Here is a 21,743-nt window from a genome sequence, read left to right as displayed (position 1 = left end):
ATGATCTATAATCTTTGTGAAGCAATGCTAATTACACATGTGGCGAGGCCTCTGTGTCTTTGTCTCTGTGCTGACAGACAGGCAGCCTTTCATCAGGCCCGGGGATGGCAAGCAGCTGTGAGGAGAAACTAATCTAGCAGTCAGACCAGCTAGCGTCACAGAGAGACCACATGAGAGGAACTGGCAGCTCTCATTTAGGCCTGGTTTGGGTCAGCAGGAGTATGTTTATGTATGCGTGTATGTGTGTGTGCATGTGTGTAAGAGTGCGTCTTGTCTCAGCTTATTTTATGGTTGTTTGTGAAAACAGGAAGTTATGACTAGCTTTCACATGGTTTACATGAGAACTGGCTGGCTGGCCAACACAGACCCTGACTGCAGATTTCAATGATTTCAGTGTGAGGGAACAGCCTTTCATTGGACACTGCATATGTAGTGTAGTGTCTTGTGTTGCTACGGTCTGCCTCCTAGTGGTAAGTGCAGGTTAAGATGCGAGAACAACACATCAAATCTTAGATAAATCTTAATAGAGTTTCTGTAATGCAGGAAAAGACATGCAGCTGTTTGTTGCATTTATATAACACACAAACACGTTACCCATGTACCACAGCAAACATTTTTTTAATTGCAATTTTAAAAAGAGGAATAGAGATTACAGAAAAAGAGGACATGCGCTCTTGAGTAATGGTTTGCCTTTTACACTCCAGCACTTTTGAGGCCTGGGAAAAAGCCCAGTCAGCTGTTGGTATAATATCCTGACATTCGGTGTAACGAGGCGATAGCGTAGACCTGCGGAAAGCACCATAAAATCCACAGCGCTGATGTGCTGAAATTACAGCCAGCTCACCTGTGGAAGCAAGTTTTGAATTCCAGCTGCAGACTCACAGAAGACCATCACGGCTGAGATTTCTTACTTACCACTGACAGCAGATGCAGTTTCTAGTTTCTTTAAAGATAATGATTTTGCCTTCGAGATGTATGATGAGCTTTTAAGTATGATGAATTGCCTTAAATGAAAGCAGCAGATGGTGGATCGTAAATACATAATGAATGTAAAACTGTATGAGACCTTTGTTGAGACGGATTACTTTACATTTTATAGATCTGAGAACGTTTTTTAAACCCCTGTTTTTTAAATGTTATTGAGAATTTCTGCTCTTATGATGTTGTTACATCTTCTCAGAGTTTCATGCATCTCTGAGAGACACCACGGACACTAACTCTATGGCAGAAAATGAAAAACTTAATGAGAAAAACGACATACAGTCAGTTGAAAAAAGAAAGTACATCCTCTGTCAGTTCTAAGGTTTTACATATGAGGGCACAATAAAAGGAGGAAGTCTCCTCTCTCTAATAAGAACAGCACAGCTTAGGTTTGCAAAGTTGTATCTGAACGAATCACATGACTTCTGCAACACCCTTTGGACGGATGAGACCAAAGTGGAGATGTTTGACTATAATGCACAGCGCCACGATTAAAAACCAAACACAGCAGATAAGCACAAACACCAACTGTCAATCACAGCGGTGGAGGGGTGATGATTTGGGCTTGTTTTGCAGCCGCAGGGCCTGGGCAGCCTCCAGTCATTGAGTCAACCATGAGCTCCTCTGTATACCAAAGTACTCTAAAGTTTAATGTGAGGCCACCTGTCAAGCAGCTATGGCTTGTGTGGCAGGACCTTAACCTTAACCTAACCCCATGCATGTCTTTGGACTGTGAGAAGAAGCCGGCGTACGTGGAGAGACTCGACACAGACTCAACGAGAACGAGCAAACTCCACACAGAAAGGCTATGGCCTGGATTCAAACCCAGGATCTTCTTGCTGTGAGGTGGCAGTACTAGTTCTTGTTAAATAACCTAATTTTAAGACCTGCTAAGAACTGGGTGATTTTTTTTTAATTAACTCCTGGTGTTTAAAACCTTAGAACTGAGAGAGGGTGTCCTTTCTTTTTTACAACAAGCAAAGATTCAGTGTTTAACATCCAGTTTGCTGAGTCAGCACACATACTTAATTTGGTAAGCATTATCAAGCTGAAACTTCTTAAACAAATACTTTTCTGTTTCTTTGGTTCATTCAAATACTACATCACAATCATGCGATGTTCATCTGGAATCCTGTTTAAAATTCTGCCTTAACTGATTAGCACCAGTGATGATTTCCAACAGAGGGGTATTTCTTTCTAAAAACGGCTTACCATTTAAAAGACGGCCTTCTTTGCTCGCTCTCTCAGTCCTGTGCCTCCGTCTCTGCCACATCTCTTGAACTTCTGAACATCAGGAAAAACATTTTTGGGGAGGGAAATAGCATTATCATATCATTTTACTTCGGAAATGCAAGCAATCAGGTAAGAGTTTTTTGCACATCATCACCAGAAGCAAAACAAAGAAAGATAATCTAAAAGCAGAGCGCTCTGTTTTTCAGTATCAAAAGAAATATTCACAGTTGCTTTTATTTATCCTGCTGCTTCAACATCTGGGAGGAGATTGAATCAGTTTGAAGGTGACTTTTGAACCCAGGACCTCACACACCTTCTAACTGGGTTTAAACAAACAGATAACACAAATAATAATGCATCCCAAAATCCTATCTAAGGTTTATACTGGTACTTTATAAGTAAAGGCTTCATGTACCTCACTCCGCAGGTCTCTCGTCATCCCCATATGGTCTTCAGATACACGTCTAGATGGGAAGACAGCTATTGTGACAGGGGGCAACTCTGGAATAGGAAAAGAAACAGCCAGAGACCTGGCTGGCAGAGGCAAGCAAACAGCGCTGCACACGCAAAGACAATGATGACTAACAAATTTCTGTAGATTCGCTGTCATATTCTTTCTCGCTTTTGTGACTCAGTGAACTTCTGTGGAAACTTCAAATTTAACACGCTCCTCCATATTTGATGAATGCAATGAGGTGACTCAAGCAAGAAAAAAATATTAATATCTAAAAGTAAGCTTGAAATTGTGTTATCTTGTTCAAATTTCAAACATGCAAGCGCATGCAAACGAGAGGAATTCATCTCCCTAGGTGCCCGGGTCATCTTGGCGTGCAGAGACACAACGAAAGGAGAGCAAGTTGCTTGCGACATCATGAAGGAGGTGAAGGGAGCGAAGGTAGTCACCAAGCAACTGGATCTGGCTGACACCAAATCGATATGCCAGTTTGCTGAGAATATCTACAACAGTGGGTGGCACATGCAACACACACATGAATTTCAGAGCAGTGTGCATACCCCCCCCCCCCTTCCCCTTCTGTGATGGAGGTAACAAATATCCTGTTTTGCAGCTGAGAAGACTCTTCACTATCTGATCAACAACGCAGCCGTGGCTATGTGTCCTTATGCCAGGACAGTGGATGGATATGAGATGCAGTTTGGAGTCAATCACTTGGGTAGGAGAAAAATCACAGAAGGTTTAGATGCAAAGGAACAAATGACTAGCTAGTCAGCCTGTATTCTTAATGCTAAACAGATGATCAGTGATCAGTGATGGTCCAACTTTACTTTGCTCCGCTTGTGTCTTCTTATCCTTTGCCTAAAACGTCCCACCTTTTTCTTTCTACCACCCGTTTCTCTCTTTTTTAGGCCATTTCTTCTTGACCTTTCTGCTGCTGGACTTGCTGAAGCACTCTGCCCCATCCCGGGTCATCAACCTGGCGTCATCAGCTCACGTCTTTGGCAAAATCCAGTTTGATGACCTGAAAGGGGAGAAAAAGTATCACCCTGTCAGGGCCTACGCACAGAGCAAGCTGGCTAATATCCTGTTCACCAGAGAGCTGGCCAAAAGGACTGAGGGTAGGGACCCAGAAATTGCAATTTTAGGTAGTCATTATGTGTCTTTCTATGCCTCTCTGACTCCTTCCTTATGCAAAAAAATATGATTCTTATCTCAAGAGTGTGACGAGTCACATGCCTCAACTACAAATGCTCTGGGCGACATCAGAGCAAGGAGAAGCATATCTTAAAGATTTAGTTGTTGCCCTGCAAATCACTCCTCTTTGTCAGTCTCACTATTAATGCAGTCATTTCTTCACAGATATGAGTAAAGGCTTTCTGTAACTTTTATATCTTCTAAATCATGTGAACCTCTGATAGTCCCGTGATGCACTGGTTACTTTACTTCCCAGATGTATCCACTCATGTGACTGCAAGTTGTTATCAAGGATTGTCTTAATTTCAGGTCGAACTAAACAATGAAGTAATAAGTCAGTGTGAGAAGGCGGCAACCAAATCCTGTGTGTCTAAAGAAACCAATCCCTCCAGTTCTAGGTGTGATGGCTTACTCAGTGGACCCTGGCCTTGTGAACACTGACATTTTTAGGCACGTATGGCGTCCTCTTGTGGATATAATCAAGACCTTCGGTTTTGTGGTCAGGACCCCAGCAGAGGGAGCCTACACCACCATCTACTGCACCGTCACTCCTGAGAACCAGCTGATCACTGGAGGATACTACAGGTCAATGTGAAATCAACAGCAATAATAATATAAGACTCATTTAGCTATGACACGACTAAATCTAAACGCAGTCTCAGCTTCTAATAGGACATATAATTTATAATGATGGAGCTTAAACTGGAAGAGTTTCCGAAAGAGCCATGAGTCTGGACACTGGGGTAACTATTTACAGTTAGACACAAAAACTTGTTTAATTGCAATTAAGATATTCATCAATATTTTCCTAATAACTCCAGATCCAGGAATACATAATTACTAAAGATCTATGAGATTCTGTATAAGTGAGTCATTAGTTAATAAATATTTTATAACTGAATAAACACCATCATAAGTCCTACTGTAACATTACAACTTGTTGATGAGGGGGTTGATGCTCTTATTTTAAAAATAAATAAATAAATTTCTTCTTTTCTGACTCACATTTGTTAGAAAGAACAGCACGACCTTCCAGCTTACTGTATCTCCATGCTCCTGTTTTACATAACTGTGTGTACTTATAACACACATTTGGTAAGTCTAAAACCAAATGTGGTAATGGTGAAGAAATCCTGACACAAAGAGGAACTACAGAGCAACTACTGAGCATGAAACTGCAAAAAGTAAAATCAAGACCAACTTTAAAGATCAATGAAGAAAGCAGGGAGTTCTATTAATTTACAGAAAATTATGAACTAATTATTACTTTACAATTATCTAATAGCGCCTCCTCAGCGATTCTCTAAAACCCATGATCTACCTTATAGTCTCAGATCAGTAGTTATTAGGGGAGGACTGACTTATTACAGATTAGTTCTCACTTATTCTTTTGGCGTGTTTTATGTTATGGCAATGGAAATATAGATCACTGAAACGATATATTGATGTGTAGTCCATTCTCCCCTTTCCTTACAGTAACTGTTCCAGAGCAGAGAGCTCCAAGGCGGGTCAGGATGATGGCACAGCCCTAAAGCTGTGGGCTGTGAGCTGCCACCTGTTGGGCATCCGCTGGAGATAAATTTAACCTTCGATGTGAAAGTTATGACAATAAAACTGCTTCTAATAAAGAAAAATCCCTGATATCCTACCACTGTCTGTTGTTTCTTTTCCTCTTTTACGGACTGCCTAGTTTTACTAGACTATTACGTCACTGCTACATAATGCAGCACCACCAAGGCAGCAATAATTATAGGACCTTTATTTTATTTATTTAATCTGGGTTTTCCACAGTCGCGGTGGTGTCACATCCTGCACTGGTGAATTCTCGCTCTCTCGGAGTCAGCTTACTCCATAACTCGCATCTCTCCGACAGCAGGAGGCAGCAGGAGAGCCGCCCCCCCCCCCCCCCACCCCCCCCCCCCCAGGCTGGAACTTGTGAATCAATTATGCGTCAGCGCGCCCCCGATTGGCCCCGGCCGTGATATGAGAAACAAACGGGGGAGAGGTGGGTGAGAGATGGAAAGCAGCGAAACTTGCTGATAAACTGTTGTGGCGCAGAAAGCAGGGATATTGTCGCAGACGTCCTGAGGTGGAAATCTGTTGCTCTTTGAGGAAGAATGTACTGCAGGTAGGGGAAAAAAAAAAGGTAGCTGGCTCTATTAATAACAAGAGTGTGAGGCATTTATCCACCGTGCCACCTGATTTTGCACTGTAGTTAAAAATGCAGCTATTTGCATCGCACCCTATGGTCTTATGAGTATTTTTATGGATTTTTTTAAAAAGCTTTGAATATGGATCATTTTTGCTCCTTTTAATCTGTTGAAGCGACTTATTGCACTCATTCAGGAAACAGACGGGTGTAAACATAAATACAGATATGTGTAAAGTAATTGCATGCATTGATTATTTATAGGTCTTAATTAATGCTTTTGCCTGCGTGTTGTTCAGGGGCGTGTGCTGTAACCACTGGTCATCTGAGGAGAGCTTAGATGGGAAAACAGTTGTCATCACTGGAGCCAACACTGGTATAGGCAAAGAAACTGCCAGGGACCTGGCAAGAAGAGGTACTTTGTCTTTCTCCGTCTGCCTCAGTCTGTCATGTTTTTAAATGTGTGCCTGCCTCCTTGATTTTCACTGTGACTTACAGTACATATCCCACTCTGTCCCTGACTTACTTAGCATACCTCAAACTATTATGTATCTGAATAATAAGCTAGAGAAGAATGAGTTTTTTGTTTGAACAAAATCTCAGTTAATGTTTCACCAATTCCAGACAAATGGCAGCAATGGAAGACAGATGAGGCGTCACAGGGACAGAGGGAGCATTATGAGGGTCCCCTCCAGAGCCAGACATGAAACAAAGACAGTGCATTTAGCAGCCACACGCGCACATACACATGCACACATACAAACATGCACATGCACATGCACATGCAGACAGAGTGAGTAATATAAAAACTGGTTCTGCATACAAGATTCAATTTTTCAGTCATCTGCATCGTGACAGACACAGCATGCCACACACACCGCCTTCGTTTTGAGAACAGCCACCATGAATGCGCATGAGTATAAAAAAATGACTTTAATTTTGTAAATGGAACAGCAAGTAAGATTATTTTTTATTACACTGACAGAGGTGTAAAATAATCCACAGTAATAATAATAATACTGTATTTCCAGTATCCTGTCAAATGATGTCATCTTTCTGTAAATGGGATTGTGTAATAATGGGATGACAAGATGATTGGAGTTGCAAACATTCATAACAAGAAGTGATTCCTTCTGGTACTCAACATTTTTGCGTCATTTATTATGCTTTCGATCTAGCTTTATTTTATTAGTAGTTTTATTTATTTATGGTCCATATAACATATGTAATATACATGAAATGTAATGTTTATGAAGTGAAATGAGGAAAGGCTCTCACAATTCCATATTGATGAGTGTGAATGATTTGTTGTTTTCTTTTTTATTGCATACTAATAGAAAATTGTGCTGACAGCCTTTAACCTGACCCAGCACACCCCTTCGTTGCCACTATTTGTTTACAATTTTATTCAATTGTGTGAACTTGGCTTCCCTGTAATAATTGGGAATAATTGGGTTCTCTGGATGGAAACACAGACGCAGGCAGCGGGATAGAGATGCTATATTACAACTAGTTAATGGCTCTCATCTTCCATAATTACCGGGCACAGCAGCAGTTATTTTGTATATGTGTTTGTGTGAGTGTGTGCAGTGGCTGTGTGGTGCTGGAGGAGTTGTATGATAGTTTGTTGTGTGTGTGTATGTGTGTGTGTGTGTGTGTGTGTGTGTGTGTGTGTGTGTGTGTGTGTGTGTGTGTGTGTGTGTCTGCATGTGCACATATTTGCGCACGGGTGAAAGAAAGGGCGGGTGCATGTGTCCTCAAAGCCCCTTTCTGTGCTCATTAAGGAGAATGCATGGTAATTTGTGTCAGAAGCGAATGAGAGTGACACAGTTGAGAGGGTGTTGTGTTCGTTGGAGTGGAGCAGTCGGCTAAATGAGATGCTGAGTGAGAGCTTAGAGAACATTAGAGGGCGATCGGAAGAACACTGAGAGATTAAGGTTCTCCTTTTAATGCCGGGAGCTTTTGTGTGCCAGCAAATGAGCAAAGCTTTTGTAGTTTTGAGTTTGGGAACTTTGAATAGTTTGAACTCCACTGTTCCAGTTTAGATTCAGACATTAGGGCAGCACAATACAACTGCTGTGGAAATGGCTGTCATGGGGTGCATAAAACTCACCTGCAGCCAAAATAAGATGCGAGTTTATAGAGAAATAAGAGAGAATTTTCACACTTTCAAGACCGTGACGGGGCTGAAGTTTGTCCTAACGAGCACACACAAGCAAACCTGAGGTAATTTATGGTTCTGTGCTCACCTGAGCTGAAATTCTGTGAGGACAGTGATGTGTGGTGGGGAGTATATTATATTATCTTGTCACTGGTTTGTGCTCTATGGTGCTTACCTTTTAGGCGCACGCATCATCATGGCATGCAGAGACCTAGAGAGGGCAGAGGAAGCACGGACAGACATTTTGGAGGACACGGGAAATGAGAACATGGTCATTAGAAAACTTGATCTGTCTGACACCAAGTCCATCAGAGCCTTTGCTGAAGTCGTCAACAAAGGTAAGCAGCTACCAGCGAGTATTTGGTTTTTTTTTTGGTGCATGTTTCCTTTCAAGAGCATAATTGTATGCCTCTTAAAGAGTAATGGACTCCTCCAGCAAACAGGGCTCATTAATTGCAGGGCTGATGTATAAATCCCTGTTTCCAACTCCGCCGCCACTGATGCGCATAATTAGAGGCATACTGTAAAAGCATTTGAATTTAAAAGCAGGCCATTTATCAAATATCAACTGTGTGTGCTATATGAAATCTGATACCCAATCATTTTCAGTTTGTGTGGCTGTATTTTTTTTTTCTCTCCAGAGGAAAAACAAGTGAATATCCTGATAAACAATGCAGGTATTATGATGTGCCCCTACTCCAAGACAGTTGATGGGTTTGAAATGCAGCTAGGTGTCAATCATTTGGGTAAGTGACTGAATTCTGATACAGTCATACTGTATCTTTGACTCATTTTATGGTAAGTTTGACTAGTGACAAATGTATTTACGTAGTAAAAAAAGGTAATTTTCGATCCATATTATCTGGCATTAACAAGCTGTACAACATATGCACAAAGCTGACTAACATACAAGCTAGCAATGTGATGTGGAGTTGCTGCTTGCTGTCAAGCTGTCGGTGTTTTCCCCTTTATTGGACCGTGGATTCTTTCAGGGTGATGTTTTCCTCCATGTTATTTTTGTCTCAGGCTGACAGAGAGAGAACATTCTGTGCTTGAACATGGTCTCCCACACACATATGCACACACAGACATGTACAAGTACCCAGAAATATACCTTTACACTTTGAAACAGTCCTCATATGCGCACATGCACCCTTAAATATTGATATTGTTGAGCGAAATAGGAATGCTTCATTGTTTTCCTCAGGTCACGTCCTGTTGACTTTTTTACTGCTGGACCTCATCAAGCGTTCTCCTCCGGCTCGTATTGTCGTCGTGGCGTCGGTGGCCCACACCTGGACTGGGCTTCGACTGGATGACATTAACAGTGAAAAGAGTTACGATGCCATGAAGGCCTACGGGCAGAGCAAACTGGCCAACGTCCTCTTTGCGCGTTCACTCGCCAAGAGGTTGCAAGGTGAGGCGGGATGTTCACGTTCTCAGAAAATGAATGTCCAAATGTGCATCATAAGGCACGAAGGCGCAGAACTAAAACTGGAGCATGTACAGACAGTGTGTAGGTAGGTGTTGCTGAGAGACTCAGAGACATGGAGACAGACTAACGGGATGATGCAGTGCTGTTGTTTCTAAGAAAGCTGAGTCAAGAAAGTAGCTTTTTTTTTTTCATTTTTACATAACCTGACAGCAGCAAGTCTAAACTTTCTACCTACTGCACCCTGGATAACTTGCACAAATTCTTACCTACCTCGGAACCTGTCTACCTACCTGCCCATCTGTCTAGGTTAATAGTTACACATGAGCCCAATGTTCACTAGAAATTAGAATTGTTTTGGTGTCTGCTTGCTTAATATCTTAGAACTGAAGGAACTTTTACTCTCTCTCTCTTTACTCTTAATGTATGTGTTGCAGGTACAGGGGTGAGCGTGTTCTCTCTGCACCCGGGCGTGGTTCAGTCTGACCTGTGGAGGCACCAGCACCAATGCATCCAAGTGGCGGTGAAGATCTTAAGGATTTTCACCAAGACAACAGTGGAGGGAGCGCAGACTACCATCTACTGTGCTGTAGAGCCTGGCCTGGAGAGCCTGAGTGGAGGGTACTTCAGGTACACAACCTCAGTATTTTAGCCAACAACCTGCTGGGCTCTGCTTGTTACAGTTACAGTGGTTGTGATTTTTTTTTCCCCCTCCATATTTAACAACGCAGTGCATAGTGTGTGATTCCCTTTTTCTATTCCTTTGTGTGTACAGCGACTGCGCCCCTGCGAGGTGTTCGAGAACCGCCTCTGATGATGACTTGGCACAGAAACTGTGGGAGGTCAGCTGCAACATGCTTGGGATCACCTGGCAGTGAATAAGCATTTAAGCAGCTGCGCAGTGAAGACACGGTGTGCGAAAACATGCTTTAAACAGCACTGTTAAACACTTTTATACAGGTAACAGGATTGATCCAAAGATCATTATATTTTATAAATAATCAAAAAAAAAAAGAAGTTGTATGTTTTATGTTTTGGTGAAAAAAAAAGTATAATTAAAAGCTGCATGATGTTTACTAACTGATGTGGGCCATTTTCAGTCTTTTTTTTTTTGAGAATGCAGACGCTACTCTATCTCGCACAGTGAGATAGAGTAACGTGGGCAGTGGGATTGCTTTTGATGTCAACGTGAATAATTTGGCTACAAACCACCTTAAAAATTCCTTTTTCACAGTAACATCTGAATGAAATACATCCTCAGGTTATGCAGATGATAGTAGATATAAAGTAGGTCTTAAAAAATTTGCTCCTCAAGTTAATGAATTCCCTTTAAGCACAGGTCACACACTTGGGTTTATTAAATCCCTGCCCTCATACTGGTTATTACTACAATGTACATTTATTGATCACTATAAATATTTTTATTGAGCTTCTTCATTGAACTGCGGTGTGTCATGCAATCTGCAGCTTTAAATGGAAGGTTCCCTCTTATGTGGCTGTACTTACAGTATAAGTGTCAGCATATAGTGCTCTGTTTAGAATTCTGGTTTAATTCTGTCTTAATCTACATCACATGAGGGAGGATTTGCTGCCAAAGGAATGTGGAGTAAGAGGAGTGGCCTGTGACCAATAATCTGCCTGAACAATGTGTGCCAGATATACAATCTTTGAAAAAAGAAAACAAAGAAAAACAAAGCAACCCCCCCAACTTAACCTTAAGTGTAATTTTATGGATTTAGACATGTCTTACTTTTCTATATAACAAATCTGTTTTCTTATTTGTTTTAATTGCGGAAATGACAACAATATGCCAGTTTGCTATCTGCTTGAGTGTATCATCTTTATCAAAGGGGGTAAACACAGTTTCCTAGACATAATTCTAGTCCCTGACTGAAAGCATTTTTTTCTTGATTGGTTTATTTTTTTTTAGTCTGTAATTAGGCTTTTGCCCTGTATGCAGGACAAAAAAACAATTTCTGCGCTATTCCACTGAAATACATGCTTACATTGTTATTATTATCAAAGTGGGTTTAGCATTCTTTTTGCTGTGTGAGGACATTATTAAAATTATCATGTAATTATAGATTTTGCACAGGGCAAATACACAATACCTATGAAAGCACTCGGGAAGTACAATACAGTACTGTATTTTTCACAACATTTTAAATGTATATTCAAGTACTATCAGTAATGTGTAAAGTCTTACAAATAATTTAGCTCTGAAGTGCTTTGGATTCTGACTAAAGCAAGTTGGAAAAAAAACTTAAAGAAAGTACTGCCTGGTGGTCCGTTCTTGTATCAACACCGCCTTACGTGTAGGGGGCGGTGTAGAGGATGATTAAAGCGCGAAGAAGATTATGCGCATGCGCTGTTAAAGGCTACGTCAGCTCTTTCTGTACAAAGGTGGAAACTGTGGAAGCTACGTGGCTCTCATTTCTCCTGCGTTTTTACCGAACAGCACGTCGGAAATAGGTAAGCGAACAGCTACTTTAAAAATATGTATATATTTCCAATAAAAATGTAGCCGGCTACATGAGTTGGCACATGTTGATTTTGTTTGTTTTTAACCACGTTGAAGTAAAGCCAGCGTTACGCTACGTCGCCGTAATATTTAACATGTAAGCTCGAGTTGTGATTAAATCAACGCAACATGGCTGACTTAAGATCAGCCTTACCTGCGTTTTCTGTTATTCTTGTTAATATTTCTTGGAAAAGGAGACCGTCGAAGGTATAATAATAATTACAAAGTTGTTAAGAGCTCGCTGCGTTTAAGTGAACGTCAGCACTGAAACAAATCCAAGCTTTAACACTGACTTGAATGTTGTTTCTCTCTCCAGCCCGAACACCATGGATCAGGTTATGCAGTTTGTTGAGCCCGGCCGGCAGTTCGTCAAAGACTCCATAAGGCTCGTTAAGAGGTGCACAAAACCCGACAGGAAAGGTTGGTGTTCATACATTGTTTGCTGTGGAAAGAACAACAGTCTCAGATCCGAACCAGCTACTCATAAATTTTAGATCCAAAGAGCACACTTAATAATTTTTTCTTTAATAGGGACATTGTTTTGTCTTTTCTAACATTGATTATTTCTGCCCGATTATTCAGAATTTCAGAAGATTGCCATGGCCACAGCGATTGGGTTTGCCATCATGGGTTTCATTGGCTTCTTTGTCAAGCTCATTCACATTCCCATCAACAACATCATTGTGTAAGTAACTTATTTACACGACTAACAGTTTCACACAGAGGACATCCTTAAAGTAGTTGTAGGTAACTTTATTTAAGAAGTCCTATAATCTGTCTTAATGCTGATGTGGGGGTTTGTGTTTTGCTCTGTATCTCTCTCAATCTGAGTCAGTGAGTCTTCAGACGAGGAAGAGGGTTATTTACTGACCCAGACCTACTTGTCATGATCATCTGCCTTTACCTATCTATCTATCTATCTATCTATCTATCTATCTATCTATCTAATATAAAAATATAAATACTAGATTTACATGGACAATCATAACACAATCACATCTTTTTCTTGTATGTATATTTTATTAAATGGATTATTAAAATGGATTAGTCATTTTTATTACAGAAAACATGAGATTAAAGTCACACTGGTAGTATTAGGAACTCTTTTGTGCACAGAAGAAGACATAAAAATACTGTTTGGCTATTATTAAAAAGTCAATATTTCATAAGTGGTATGATTTTTAAAAAAAAAAAGGTATATCTGGATGTTCAGTTAACACTGGCTTCTTTGTTTTTCTTCCAGTGGTGGTTAAATCCTGGTCAAACTTCAATCTATGGACAGGAGACGGTGAATGCAGTGTTAACGGCTGATGTGATTGGGGGTGGGGTGGGGTGCTGTTGGGATGGTATTTTTACATTCTGTGTTCAGCATTTATAAGTCGCTGTGTAAATAATAAAATAATTGGAAGTCTGAAATGTCCCATGTACTCTATCAACACAACACCTTTTTTAACTTTTTATTTTAAAGGCATCTACGGGGCACTATTTAATTGGGCATTCTTGATTATGAGCGGGACCAGGCTGAGGAATAGGCTTCATCCCTGAAGCTATAAGACTCAGACTGTGGTGGGGCTGAGTGTAGCCCCAACTTGCTTTAGTCTAAGCATTTCAGAGCTAAGAAGGCTTGAATGTATATTGTATTTCCCTGAATGTAGATTGTAGACCCAGTTTTCTTTACATTGTATTTTGAAACATACATTGAAACACAAGCATTATGAAACAATCAGCTAAGAGAGTAGTGGCAACTCCATCTTGCATCTTCTAGTAGTCTTTTTAAAGAGTACCCCACCTACAGACAGGAATGTTAGTTGTAATTGAGGCCCAAATCTCACTGTGGGGAAGATGAAATGTATTTATATAAAAAATAAAGTAACAATATAAAGGAAAAAAAAATGTATACACACACGTGTATATATTTGTGTGTGCAGATATAAAGGTATACATACATATTTATATATTTTCCTTATATTATTGTTACTTATATTTATTCTTCTTTAAATTACTTGTCATAACTATTAAATGGGATTACTGGGACCTGAGGACAGAATTTCGTTCCACTGCCTGCTAATGCGAATCCTTGAATAATTAATTTTTTCCTAAACGTTATTGCTAAGAGCCACAGAAAGCAGGTCTCAAAGGCACACAGTGGCTGGTGCAATACAAAGCAAATACCTGCACATGTGTAGGCAATGATGCTCTGATGGGGGATAAAGAGAATTTTTCACTTTGAATTGAACACAACGGTGTAGAAGTTCAATGTAAGAACAGTTTCTAACTGTTCTTCACATCGCCATCATGAAATTGAAATGAAAATTATTATTGCATAAATAGTCATAATTTGACATTTAAAGCCCTTCTAGTTTGAGCAGGTTATTCATTATAACAGTGGCCAACATGGTTACAGCAGGTAGTAAATTATTAGCTTATTATTCCTTGTGTTCACGGATGCCCATGCTCCAAAGAAGAGGCTGGTCTGTGGTCACAGTTACGGCCTTCCTGGGCTTTCTGGGGTCAGTGGGCTCAAAAGTGTTGGAGGTGCTCACCAGCTTCCCAAACTGCAGGATCTGGTTATCTAAACAGAAGAGAGAAATAGAATAATTACACAATACTAATAGCAGACCGAGTTATATCACACTTAATGCTGTTTGGCTGTTATGTTGCTGCATGCCAGTCTTTTTTTCTTTTCTTTTTTTTTTGAGAAGTGGCCTGGAACAACTTGGCCTTAGATAACTCTTGTAAGGCAGGGTGGTCCACATAACTTTGGATTGTGACTGTGCAAAGTAGTGTGAGGCCACAGGAAGTTTTACTGCCATATCCACAAAGATTCACAAAGGCTCTTATGCTCAGGCCACTAAAAATACTCCCACTTTGTGATTACTGAAGTGTGTACAAATCCTCTTTAAGAGAAACCTTCAACTGCCACTACCAGGGCTGGTAACCACTGGGGTGTATAAGTCACATACCACGTTTTCTTTTCTTCTGTAATTTTATACATAAGTCTTCAGTAATTTTCCAACAACTGAAAATGATTTGAAAGGATACCTGTCCAACAGTGACCTCAAGTGGTCAAACTAGGAAATTGAGTACCCTGCAAGCACAGTGCAAAGAGACAAATTTTGCCATCTGCTGGTTCTTTATTGGGAAAATATTTCGCACAGAACCAAGAGCCATGTTCACTACCATCTCAGCCTCCTCTCACTGACTCCCACTATGCTTCAGAACCAATATCAAATCTTAGTGATAACCTTTATGGCTCTTCATTGCATCACTCCCTGTGATATTCTTTACCACCTGTACGAGCAGGTATGTAGTTTGAAATGCTCAGGCCGAGGTCTTTTAAAAGTAGAAGTGATGCAGTGCTTTTTGATTAGGGCTCCAAACCTCTGGCACAACCTGCTAGAAGAAATCACATCATCTCAGTTCTTTTAAATCTCTTCTTGAAACTTTGATTGTGGAGAGCCTCATTTTATAAGAAAAAAAACATTTATTTTTGGTTTAAAATTTAATGATTTGATGATTTTTCCTTTTCACAATAATGTCTTATGTAAAGCACTGTGTATCTTGGTTTAAAATGGTTCTATAAATAATGATAATCATAGTGACTGAAAGATTATCTTTTGTGAATGGGCATGAAATTCTTACTGGGTGTCTTTAGATGGAAAGAATAAAGTGAAGGGAAAGGTAACTTTATCAAGACACCCGAATAATCATATTTTTAAGAGGATAATGCAGCTTTTTAGTATATATATATATATAAAATACCATTTCATGGATGTATAGTACAATGCAAAATTTTTGCTTTCAAAATGGGTAATAGGTGCAGTGATTTATTGAAACATTACAAACATAAATGGAAATACATTATATAAGGCAAAAACAGAGAACACTTCTAATGAGCTTGAAAGTTAATATTTGGTATGACCTTTATTCTTCAGCACAACTCTTACTCAAGCTTTCCTCTCATTTCTTTAGGTAGTCTTCAGGAATAGTTCTCCAGGGTTCTTGAAGGACATTCAAAGCTTTTTTTGGGCTGTTGGCTGCCTTTTGTTCTGCTCTCTGTCAGGATCATCTCACACTGCTTCAGTAATGTTGAGTTCAGGCTCTGGGGAGGCCAATCCATAACTGATAGTGTTCTGTTGTGTGTTTTTCTATCCCAGTATGCTTTTACTGCATTGGCAGTGTGTTTGGGATCATCGGCATGCTGAAAAATGAAGCTGCTCCCAATCAGAACCTTTTCAGATGGTGATATATAATAAATCAAAATCTGACTGTGTATTTCCAGGTTCTTAATTCCATCAATTTTGAAAAGATTCCAAACACCACTGGCTGAAATGCAGCCTCAAACCATGTTGTACCTCTGTCCTGACCGTCCCAAACACATGATGATTTGAACCAAAGATTTCAAATTTGGATTCATCACTGCATAAGACCTGATGCCACTGATTTTCAGTACAGTTCTTGTGTAATTTGGCATACCTCAGCCTTTTCTCCCTGTTTCCCTTCATTAAGAATGGCTTCTTCACAGCCACCCTTCCACTGAGACCATTTCTGATGAGTGAACAGTAGATCAATTGAAGGGCCAGATGCATCTCTTTCCCGTGTCAGACTGGATATTCTTCCGTTTCTTAAGCAAATGACTTTCAGATAGTGTTCATCTGCTGTAGTTTTTTAGGCCTGTCACTTCCTTCATCATCCTTCATTTGTCCAGATTAATCAACTTTTTCTTTTAGGACACACTGCACACCATGCTGAGATATCCCAAGCTTTCTGCTAAGTTCTTTGGGAATTACCTTATTGGTGCAAAAATACTATTTTATGCCTGTCAAATGGTGTTTGGCTTTTTTTCATACATTCAAATAAAGAAATGGGAACATATTAGACAGCACTGGTTCATCCCTTAAGTCAGGTGATTTTTTTTTTTTGTTTTTAAGTTTGAACAGAGAAAAGAAATAAAAACATTCCTCTGGAAGGGGTCAGGTACTGGAGTGAGAAAGCAGCAAATGTCCAAAGGCAAACTTTGAAAGGCCTTCAGAAAGCCTGGAGAACTATTGCTCAAGACCACTTTAAAAAGAAATACAAGAAAGTCTGGCTCCTTGGAAATGAAATATAAAGCAGCGAGGGGGTGGCTAAAGACTTTTGCACAGTACTATAAATATTAATCTAGGGAAAATAACAAATCACTGAACATGCTTCGATAGCCCCAAATGGCAAAAAATGTGAATTTGGATGTCACTTTTTCCATTAAGCGTTACATTTATTTACGCTGCATTAGCTCTGAACAACCTGAGCTGACAAACACAGAGAATGGAGCTACTGAATTGTGTCTAATATGAAGAGGCTATGCTCACCATAGGAGATTTACACCTGGGGCTTCTTGTTATTTCTCCACTTTTATCTGGTTCTGTGTCCTTAACATCTGCAGCAAATTAAGTACTTAATAAATTTCTGTTCTTCACTTCAGTAAATGTGCAAAATCCTACTTCAGTTGTGTTAATGAAGAAAACAAATAATGTGGTTTTAGGTTCTGATTCAAGAAAGGTTTCTTTTGGAAAGCTTTGACCCATTCATGTCTCAACATTTTCTCAAAGCAAGGCATCGCAGCTTTTTTTCCCCCCTTTAAAGTACTTAATCTCCCATTGATTTTTTCTTCTAATTCTCTGGTTTGCCTGCTTGGTGTCAGTGGGTTATGAGCGGTGTTTAACAGTAAGTTGGAGGATGAGTGCTTATAAGCACTACAAACCACGCAGCAAGTAGGAGTTCTTTGTTTCCTCTTGTGAAATCATTTCTGCTCTATTAAAATATCTATTTTACCATTTTGTGGAAGCAACACTGCCTTAACCAATGCCTTCACAAAGCACCGACCTCCAAAGTCTCATTGACTAGCCAGGCAACATGAAAACACGCAAACATGATTTGAGTGAAAGAGTTCGACTGCACTGGCACTATCGAAAGGGTCAGTAAAACCTTGCAAACCACAATGATATGTTTCACCATAAGAAACCGTAATTTTTTTATGATTTTATACATAAATATAGCATAAAGGTGGCCATTATTACTGTTACAGTCTCTGGGGACTTTATTACAAACACCTGTACATCAACGTGTCTGTGCAATTATCCAATCAATCAACTGTGTGGCAGCAGTGATGTGCACAAGGAGTGTCTGTTAATGTTCACATCAAACATCAGAATGGGGGAAAAAAATGTGAAATCGTGACTTTGGCGATGCAGTAATTGTGGGTGCCAGATGGGCTGGATAGAGCACCGCTCATCTCCTGGGACTTCTGAGCGCAACAGTCCGAGTGTGCTCAGCATTGTGTGAAAAGCATGAAAACATGACCAAAAAAAAAATAAAAAATAACATTCAGTGAGCAATAGTTTTGCTGAAGAAAATTTCTTGTTGATGAAAGGTCAAAGGAGACTGGTCAGACTGGTTGGAGCTGACAAAAGGGTTGAAGGAACTCTGATAACAAATCTTTATGACTATTGTGAGCACAAAAAGCATCTCAGAGTTCACAAACATCCAGCCATGAAGCGGGTGGGCTACAACAGTGGGAGCCCACATAAACAGAAATATGGAGTTAGAGCGGGCACAGGCTAACAAGAAACTGAAGAATCGAAAAACACAGCCTCTGCAGAGTGACGCAGATGGTAGGGTCAGAAATTCACATCAACAGCAAAGTGCCCCGTGTCAACAGTCCAGGCTGGTGGCAGTGCTGTAATGGTGCGGGAACGTTTCCATGGCAAGACCAGTCAATCATGGATTAAATTCCATAGCAATTGGACTATTACAGTTGGCTAAGTGCAGTGTATCCCTTTACAGCCACAATTTACAATCTATTGTCTAATGGCTACTTTCAGGAAGATAATGCACCATATCCTAAGGCTGCATCTGGATCCAAAAACATAAAACATCTGGACATGGAAGATTTTCACAATTAAAGTGCAGCTAAAAAATCTGCAGACATTAACTGATGCAATCATGTTAACATTTTGTGGAAACTGCAGAGGAAAGGGAGGTCCCACTCAGTATGTATTATGGTGCTCCTAATAAAGTGCTCAAAGAGCATATGCTTCCCCAGAGGTCGCAACAGGTAAGAGCTGTTTTGTACACAGGTGGGCTGAGCTGAGTACTACATCTTTATATGCAAAATCTTAGCAGAATATAGTTAATAATATATGAAATCAAATGTGCACTTGTGCAGAGAACAAAAACATTGTACGCCATTAATTTAAAAAAAAACAAAACTAGGAGTGTGTTGTGTTTCTTACATAAACAGAATATAGTTAGTTTTAATAAACCAACTCATATTTCAAAAGCGTAACTTTAGCAAAAGTCTAAATTAATCATTAAGCTGCAAATCTGTGAATATTTTAAGGGACACTTTTCCTCCAGCCTTGGTAAATTGGGTGCCAAGACAAGTATGATGCATCATTAGTGCAAAAATATCTTACATAATCTGAGTTTTTTTACAAAGGCTTTGTGCATTTTGATACATTTTTAATGGTCTACACTTATACACACATATTTGGAGTCTTATAAATGCAAAGTAGCTTTTTTTTATATGCATATATATGTATATGTTGTACAGTAGGTAATTTCTATTATCTTGCAAAGATTAAAAAGACTAATTAGTCATACGGCTTCATTTAACAAATCCTACACCTAAAATATAACAGAGTATTGCACAGTGGTAACCTCAAATCACCACCTTGCATTGCCTTGACACATGTGAAGATGCAAAATATGAATAGCATTAGATATTAAGAGTTTTATAAATATGCAAAAAATAATTTTGGTGGAATCACATCACACAAGGATAAGAAAAAAAAAAATGAACACAAAAGAACAAAGCCAGCAGTGAATGAAGCAAATCATTTGTCCACAGGCGCCTGCACGCACATCAAACAGGGACAAAGAAAAATCCTATTCTGCTTCAAAGACTGCCAAACAAGCATGGTATTAGAGCAGCTTGACTCAGAATAAGGGTGGTGGGGAAATGAGTTGTATGGGAAGTTGCGTTACTTAATAATTGAGCGAGCACAGATCCACACTCGCTGTGCCCTGGGTGTACGAGAACAGCGTCTGACTGTGTTTAAGTGCCGGCTTTAAGGTTTCTCTCTGTAGGATAATGTGTTTCCACCATGTTCTTAGCAGCAGAGTCATGAGACTGACTGGGAAAGCAGAGTGAAGTCGAGGCAGATACTGCAGGATTATGTGTTCTGGACTTTAAAAATGTGAAATCAAAAGGACTTAAAGCAGTTTTCTCACATTCTTATTAACAGCAATGCGACTGTAAATGAACATTACTGCCAAAGGGAGAAAAGTTTCCTTATTTTACATTTCAGATTTCTATAATTGTCCGCATGGTTTGGACAGTTTAGTAAAATTTAAATCAAGTTATGATTTTTCTGTGGAAGTTTTTATAAAATGTTTAAAATATAGCAATATACTAATTTAAATCCAAGTTTTCAGGGGCTCCAAGGCTTCGTGGAAATTTTGGGGTAAGTGTGCACTAAATCAATGAAATATGCCTAAAAATTTGATAAATAATAATGGCATTAGGCATCGCTAAAACCAGGCTTTAATACAACAGGCCTTCAAGGCTTCACAGACATGCAGTTATCATAAAATTATTACCTCAACACAATGTGATTAAACTGCAGTCACTTTGAAGTTTTTTATTTTTTTTTTCTGGGGTAAATAATGGTGGAAGATGTAATTAAGAAAAACACCACCAGGGGCACCAGAGCACCACAAGAGGAAGAATTAGGAGTCATTACCAACAGGATGCCAGAGTGGCACCTACCTCTACTGACACACATTATCTATGTTTGTCTCTCATACACACATCCATTTACGCACAAACACACACACACACACACACACACACTTACAGACACACTTATGCGCGTGCAAACTTTACTGAGCACAAAAGGCTTTCAGATGGCTTCATTAGTAATCCCCTCCTCAAAGCTGATACCGATCAATAACGGCCCCCTTTGCAGAGGGGACCGAAATGAGCGTCGCATCCTCCAGTGATAACAATGGAGATGTTTGCTGCCTGTAATTGCATTTCCAGCGCCACAGCTGAAAGGACCCGTCAGCTGTAAGTAGACCGTATTTACACAACAAATTGCCTTAGAGAGAGGCTGGGGGAGGACGGGTGAGACTCCCACACGTTTCTGGGGCCATTTTTGTGTTTGGGGCCATTTTCGAGAGAGAGAGCGAGAGAGGACTGTTGCTGGTCTATTTTTGCTTATCCATAGTCTTTTCTATAAACAGGCTTAAAATACGGAAACAAATTATGTGAGATGCACAGTAACCACAGACAATGCAACGGTCAAGGTAATTACCCTCTATCTAAAGCTGCAATTTATATTAAAACTAAAAGATTACACTCTGTGTGAGTCTTTCCTTTCTGCCGTTTTACTCCAGGTGTTGCACTTGTTAGAAATGATTTTACATTTCCAGTCGTTCTGAGCAGGAAGGAAAACACTTCATCATCATTCTGAACACTGGAGATGCTGATCAGTGTCAGGATGAGTCATTAATGACTCTATTTGTTCATTATAATTTTGCTAATCAGTCGTGATAAAGAAAAATGAAACACAA

At 39.8% G+C, this 21,743-nt stretch overlaps 4 protein-coding genes across 4 annotated transcripts in view; 3 read left to right on the top strand and 1 right to left on the bottom strand.

Annotated features, from left to right (window-relative positions):
• The first annotated feature begins 2,217 nt into the window (after window positions 1-2,217).
• On the top strand, window positions 2,218-5,455 carry LOC115799234 (retinol dehydrogenase 12). The gene is made up of 7 exons (XM_030756276.1): window positions 2,218-2,343; window positions 2,642-2,757; window positions 3,024-3,179; window positions 3,282-3,386; window positions 3,580-3,789; window positions 4,258-4,450; window positions 5,342-5,455. The coding sequence occupies exons 1-7, from the start codon at window positions 2,330-2,332 to the stop codon at window positions 5,442-5,444; spliced, it is 897 nt and encodes a 298-aa protein (XP_030612136.1). The 5' UTR covers window positions 2,218-2,329; the 3' UTR covers window positions 5,445-5,455.
• Window positions 5,456-5,858: 403 nt separating this feature from the next.
• On the top strand, window positions 5,859-10,614 carry LOC115799235 (retinol dehydrogenase 12). The gene is made up of 7 exons (XM_030756277.1): window positions 5,859-5,993; window positions 6,314-6,429; window positions 8,358-8,513; window positions 8,817-8,921; window positions 9,383-9,592; window positions 10,045-10,237; window positions 10,383-10,614. The coding sequence occupies exons 1-7, from the start codon at window positions 5,983-5,985 to the stop codon at window positions 10,483-10,485; spliced, it is 894 nt and encodes a 297-aa protein (XP_030612137.1). The 5' UTR covers window positions 5,859-5,982; the 3' UTR covers window positions 10,486-10,614.
• Window positions 10,615-11,936: 1,322 nt separating this feature from the next.
• sec61g (SEC61 translocon subunit gamma) lies at window positions 11,937-13,544 on the top strand. The gene is made up of 4 exons (XM_030757142.1): window positions 11,937-12,079; window positions 12,445-12,548; window positions 12,711-12,813; window positions 13,372-13,544. Exons 2-4 carry the CDS (start codon window positions 12,455-12,457, stop codon window positions 13,379-13,381), a joined length of 207 nt encoding a protein of 68 aa, XP_030613002.1. The 5' UTR covers window positions 11,937-12,079; window positions 12,445-12,454; the 3' UTR covers window positions 13,382-13,544.
• Window positions 13,545-13,663: 119 nt separating this feature from the next.
• tpk1 (thiamin pyrophosphokinase 1) overlaps window positions 13,664-21,743 on the bottom strand; it is a 78,321-nt gene continuing 70,241 nt past the window's right edge. The window contains exon 9 of the mRNA XM_030757141.1: window positions 13,664-14,700. Within this exon, the coding sequence (XP_030613001.1) occupies window positions 14,555-14,700 (146 nt within the window). The 3' untranslated portion in view covers window positions 13,664-14,554. The remainder of the gene's footprint in view (window positions 14,701-21,743) is intronic.

The sequence above is a fragment of the Archocentrus centrarchus genome, chromosome 20 (assembly GCF_007364275.1).
Source record: "Archocentrus centrarchus isolate MPI-CPG fArcCen1 chromosome 20, fArcCen1, whole genome shotgun sequence".
Lineage (NCBI taxonomy): Eukaryota > Metazoa > Chordata > Actinopteri > Cichliformes > Cichlidae > Archocentrus > Archocentrus centrarchus.
The sequence above is the reverse complement of the archived record's forward strand: the minus strand, read 5'-3'. Positions and strand labels throughout refer to the sequence as shown.

Excerpts from the sequence above, each read along its gene's own strand:
- LOC115799234 (XM_030756276.1), top strand. Across the intron at positions 3,180-3,281 it reads TGCTGAGAATATCTACAACA|CTGAGAAGACTCTTCACTAT; the intron begins GTGGGTGGCACA and ends CCTGTTTTGCAG. Across the intron at positions 4,451-5,341 it reads ATCACTGGAGGATACTACAG|TAACTGTTCCAGAGCAGAGA; the intron begins GTCAATGTGAAA and ends CTTTCCTTACAG.
- LOC115799235 (XM_030756277.1), top strand. Across the intron at positions 6,430-8,357 it reads CAGGGACCTGGCAAGAAGAG|GCGCACGCATCATCATGGCA; the intron begins GTACTTTGTCTT and ends CTTACCTTTTAG. Across the intron at positions 9,593-10,044 it reads ACTCGCCAAGAGGTTGCAAG|GTACAGGGGTGAGCGTGTTC; the intron begins GTGAGGCGGGAT and ends TATGTGTTGCAG.
- sec61g (XM_030757142.1), top strand. The coding sequence starts at position 12,455 with ATGGATCAGGTTATGCAGTTTGTTGAGCCCGGCCGGCAGTTCGTCAAA. Across the intron at positions 12,549-12,710 it reads CACAAAACCCGACAGGAAAG|AATTTCAGAAGATTGCCATG; the intron begins GTTGGTGTTCAT and ends CCGATTATTCAG.